The sequence below is a fragment of the Garra rufa genome, chromosome 3 (genome assembly GCF_049309525.1).
Source record: "Garra rufa chromosome 3, GarRuf1.0, whole genome shotgun sequence".
NCBI classification, from domain to species: domain Eukaryota; kingdom Metazoa; phylum Chordata; class Actinopteri; order Cypriniformes; family Cyprinidae; genus Garra; species Garra rufa.
Genome location: NC_133363.1, coordinates 62772627 through 62778303, shown reverse-complemented (window position 1 = coordinate 62778303; position 5677 = coordinate 62772627). Strand labels below are relative to the sequence as shown.

Sequence of the window (5677 nt, the reverse complement as noted above, 5' to 3'; positions counted from 1 at the left end):
TGTGTATAGCTGGTATTGTAAGCTGCTTTCTGATGTTCAGAAAACAGTCCTCCGTGAAATGCACATCACCCACTCGAATATTTGTGCTGTACTGTTCCAGAACAGTGTTGTAAATATAACTTAACCACTCATTTCTAGTTGTGTCCTCATGTGGAAGGCCAAACAAAGTACTTTCGCTTTCGCAATGAAACACACTCCGTCTCCACAACATGGCGGCTGCAACACTACTACAGCCGATAAAAGTTACGCCTTCTTTCTTTCCATATACATATGGGTGGTGTTATGCTAATCTACCCACGCTGTGATGTGGACCAGTGAGGGTGTGTTTGAACGAGCCGTTCTAGGGAGGTGTGGCTAAGTCTTTACTTTTATAATAAATATCTCTTTGGGTTTGAGACTTTAAGCTTTGCAACTTTCCAGATCTTCTGCAAAAACAGCTTGTAACACTCAAAAGACAAAGGAAACAAGAAACCACGTCATATGACCCCCTTAAATTGCAGCTGTTTAAAATTGCAGAAATTGGTTCTTAGGAGTGACTCCTGTATTCTGTACACATACAGATAACCTGAGAGACTGACCCCTGCTTCACTCCTATTCTTTGTGGTGTATATGTGGCCAACGCAATGCAAAGAAGGACAGTTAAAAAGGTGTGAATATCCCTCAACTGCAATGAGCTGTGCTTTACATAACTTAAAGTATAGATGTCAAGATTGCAGAGTATCATTTTAAAGGAAATTTATTCTCATTTATCATGTACATTTAAGATCTGCACTACATAAATCCAGTTCATATCTATTGGCTAAGTGTATATCAGGAAACGGTTCACATATCCAAGTGTGCATTACAAAAGCAATTTAGAATTTCTTCAGACAATTTAGAATACAGCTCATACAATATAAAGCAAGCAACACTATATGGAAAATGTTATTCTGTGGTCACAAAAAATAAAAGTAAGTTTAGAATAAAAAATCAAACAAACATTTGGTGATTTTAAACACAAGTTTGAATGATTCAGAATAGGACTTAAAGGAGAACTCCGGTGTGATATTGACCTAAAGTGTATTGAATCATGATACAGAGTGTGAACGTACCTTGCATATTTCATCTCGGTTTGTGTCCAGCTGTCCGAAATCTGGGGTCAGTTAGCCGATGCTCACAACAGGTTGTCAATGAAAGTCAATCGGGCATCGAAGGAGCCATGTGAATAAATCACTGTTTTACGCCATTTACGAGGCACAAAGTAGCTCCGCACTTCATCGGTAGACTTCCGAGGGCCCTGACATTTAAAACGAGACATTGAGAACTCAGAAAAAGCACCGGTAGTTTATTTACAAGAAGAGTTCTCCTTTAATGTGCATAATCATTAACATAGCTGATTGTTCTAAACAGTTTACTGATATAGTTACAATTACTTTTCATTTTCTTCTGTTTGTGTTGTTTTATTATTGAAAACATTAGCAACAAATTGTTGTACGTTTTCAGCCACAGCTCTTGCATTGCTCATCACATCACACACTTCTGTCGCTTTCCATCCTGCAAGAGCTGCAACTCCAAGAACACCTGCAGCAACACCTGCACCTGCTCCTCCTGCCACTGCTTCTCCTGATTTAACAGCTGCTAGTCCCGTTTTAGCTGCTCCTTCTGCTTTTTCTCCTGTTTTCAGTGCTGCTCCTTCATGAACTGTCTCAACTGCTGCTGTTTCTCCTGCCTCTGCTTCTCTCGCTCCTCCTGCAACCCCTAAAACGGCTGCTGCTACATTTAGCAATGCTCTTATAGGGAAGATTGTTTGCAAGTAAGCCAGAATGAAACTCACACCTACGCCCAGAAGTGCACCAATCAGGATTTCTGTTGACGCTCCTTCAGCCTGCTCCAGCATTTTGTTCTGAACATTTTTCTTTGCTTTTTCTCGTTTCTCTTTTTCAGGCAAATTTTCCCCATCCATTTTTCCAATCTCCTCCTGAATTTGTTCCTCCATCTTTTGAAACAGCTCACTGGTGAAGCAGCCGTTCTTATTCCTCATCTTGTCAATGGTATCCATGAGATTTTTCACCTGAACTCTGTTGCTCTTGTTCCCCCGTTTACGTTTTTTCCAGTATTTGTTGTCAATGACGTGACAGCGGCCTCCACATTTATCAACCAGCTTCTGTAGTTGTGAATTGGCCTTAAGAAATTCTTCAATGGTCTTGCCTTTGAGTTGTTTACCAAAAGTGAATAAGATCACTGTATGGTCAAACACATCATTGTTTATTTTCTTAAGATGTTTCCGCAGCACCTCTATTTCTTGGCTTGTGTACTCTCCGACCTTCAGAACGATCACAAAGGCATCAACATTTGGAGTGCATTCAACCAGAGCTTTGATGATCTCAGATTTAATCTCCTTATCATTATTGTCTGTGTCAAAGAATCCAGGTGTTTCAATAACTGTGATCGTGCTTCCATATCGCTTCTTTCTTCTTGCACGTTGAGCTTTTACGGAATTATCCAGAGCTTTAGTAGTGAATACTTTTTTCCCAAGTATTGTGTTCCCGGCACTGCTTTTGCCATCTCCTTTCCGTCCCAAAAGCACAATTCTTCTCTCCGGCATAGAGGCACAGGCTACGGGAAACAAAGAAACAAACTAAATGTATGTAATATGAGCCTTTTTGAACAGTTAGTGTGACATTATGACAGTGGTATGACTTACATCCCATTATTCTTGCCTGTAGATGACGTCAGTGCCTGTAAGGTAAACATGAAGGTTATTCGTCACATTTGGACTCTTCTTCGTTTCTATAACAATTCATGGATATAATTAATTTATCACATTTTACCAAACACCGGTTAATTATAATGGTTGTGTGCATTCAAGTGTGTGCATGCTTAATATTACCAGGTATTCACTGTGAACCACACACAGGCAGCACTCAAAATAAAGCTGAGCTACGTTTGGCAGCAGTCATAAAATGTCATGAATCTTTCTACAGATTAACTTTGCTCTTTTCAGTGGTCTGAGTTTGTTTTCTGAATCTAATATATACATCTGTAAATGTCTGGACAGTATAATCTGCCCTGATAAAGCTATAAATGCGCTTATCTGTAAATGTGTAAAATCCTAATTAAAAGTTTTACCTTTTTTTCTTTACTCCACCAAAAGAATCCAAAACTGAAAGTGGAGATGTTGTTGATGGATGGCCAATCCAAGATCTACAGTAGCTTTCATTATTGTCTTTTATAGTCTTTCAGTATCAAGTTAATGTTTTTCTAAACTGTAAACATACCCAACAAACACCCACATCAACTAAAAAAAATGCGTAAGTGCGTGCCTGTGCATCAAATGTGCCTGTCCAATAATCTACAGCATCCCTTACCAAAAAGAAGTATGCTTTAAGTTTCTTTTTTATTAGGTATACTTAAGTAAAGTTCTAGTATATTTTTAAGTATACTTTATGTAGTAAGTATAAAAATATTAGTGTACCAGTAGTATACATTTAAGTGTACTATTTCAATACTCCTTGGGACTAAATTGGCACAATTTCTAGTATATAAAAGTGTACTTTTAAGTATACTCTAGTATAACAGGAGTAAACATTAAGTACACATTTAGTTTACACTGAAAGTGAACTTATAGGTACACTGATAGTTTACTAATTAAATACTGTTTTATGCATTTTTAGTACGCTTTGAAGTATAGTCTCAGTAAACTACTAGTTTAGTAGATTTATACTGCAAGTATACTTGTAAGTTTTCTTTACATCATAATATACTATATGTCCCTATTTAGGTATTCATTTGTATGTATTTTGTTATAGATTAAAGAAAGAACAGGGTATCTGCTTGTAAACAAAAATTCTAGCTTCCTGCATGCATTTTTATTTTATTTATTTTATTATTTTATTTTATTTTATAAAAGCTTGAATGCAGATAAGGTTCATAATTAAATAAACAACATTTTGAACAAAAAGACTATTCATGTTAATCAAAATGTAGATGAAGCTGATCAGCACCCTATGCTTGACAGTCAATGATTACCTCTACATGGATCAACAATTTATTCCATAACGTTACACAGTTTTCCATATCTATGGTTTTGATGCTGTTTCATGTCTGATGATTGTGTTAGATTAGTGTTTTGGAAATTCTGTACAGAAGATCTACACTAGCGCCCCTAACGTATAACAATGAAAACACAGATTCTCAGAGCACAAGTAGAGCTCAAATATATTTAGACTTTTTCTAAGTACAAGTCAAGTATACTTAAATGTCATTTTAGGTATATTTCTGAGAAGTATATAAAGCACATTTCTGAGAAGAACCTAAAAAGTAGACTGAACGTATACTTTCCTATTTTAAAGTTTAACAGAAGTATACTAATATCACACTTGAATATACTTGTCATATAATTGACTTCTAAGTATATTCAAATTTTCATGACAATGACCAGTTATGTTATGTTTTTTTTTTTTGGATTATGTTTTCTTTGTCAGGAAATAGATTTTGGCTATTAATTATTCTGTACAAATAGCCAAAACTTTGTCAGGGCAAGAACAAGAAGCAGAAGCTGAAGTGAAGTAAAACATTTTTTTTACATGTTTATTAAAATATAATTATACTAAATCACACTTTGTCTGATCAGCATAAATTCAAGAAGATTTAGCAAAGTTAAATTGCTTCACAATCATTCTGTGACACTGAAATGAGACATTTTATTACTTATGCTTACTATGCAGCACAAAACATAAGTTTAAACAGTTATTTTCAAAAGGTACACTTTCGTACCTAAAGAGTCCATAATTTTACCTTAAAGGTACATAGTATATAAAGTGTGCATATTGCTCTGTTTCATTCCAGACTGGATGATGATGATGAGATCAGATCTCTATGTGAAACACTAGCAGTTGTCAGACTCCTTGTAGAAACAAAAATCTAACTGGATTATTACAATTAATGGCAAAATTAAATTTCCAAAACTGATATTTCCAAAAGACAGAAAAAAACTGGCTTAAACATTTTGTAGCTGGTAAAAATAAATAAATAAATAATAATAATAATAATCTAATAATTTTGGCCACCACTGTATAAAAAAAAAAAAAAAAACATACGAATAAAGCATGATTCAACCAAATATTATAATCTATAGCAATTTTGTAACATATTTTGTACTATTTGAAAAAAAAAATTAAAAGATAATTCTTAAATGTTATTGCAGTCACAAAAATGGTATAATTTATTTTCAGATTTTGAACTGATAACACATTTTCATGAAATTGAAGCACAAATATGAAATAGTTCTACATACTGTTACAGAGTATTGTTTTAAGGCATATTGTTTTACAACATATCTGTTCCCCATCAGTCGGTCTCTTCGACGTCTCGTCGAGACCGACGAATTGGGATATCGCCTGGATAGACCAATCTACTTCGTGTGTATACAAATGAGCCAATGAATATTGGCATGCATGATTGCAGCCAGCTGCGGCTGATCACAGCGTGAGCATATAATGCGCAGCAGGTGCATGCATCATCAAGCTTTCGCTTCGGAGCTGGACCATTCTGTGTGGGACGAGTCAGAAGCAACACTTACCTCCTTTTCTTCTCTTTTGTGTTGGCGGCACGGCGCTTCAGCGGCGTGGTCTTCCGTGTCGAGTGGAAGCACACAGCTGGTTTTCACCATCCACCTTCTGTGTTGCTGCGGCCATTT

The 5677-nt window shown here is 35.8% G+C and overlaps 1 protein-coding gene across 1 annotated transcript; it reads right to left on the bottom strand.

The window, feature by feature from the left end:
• Positions 1–1408: 1408 nt before the first annotated feature.
• Positions 1409–2690, bottom strand: LOC141331709 (GTPase IMAP family member 7-like). The gene is made up of 2 exons (XM_073836742.1): positions 2684–2690; positions 1409–2595 (listed from the first exon to the last, which is right to left on the bottom strand). The coding sequence occupies exons 1-2, from the start codon at positions 2688–2690 to the stop codon at positions 1409–1411; spliced, it is 1194 nt and encodes a 397-aa protein (XP_073692843.1).
• Positions 2691–5677: the final 2987 nt, after the last annotated feature.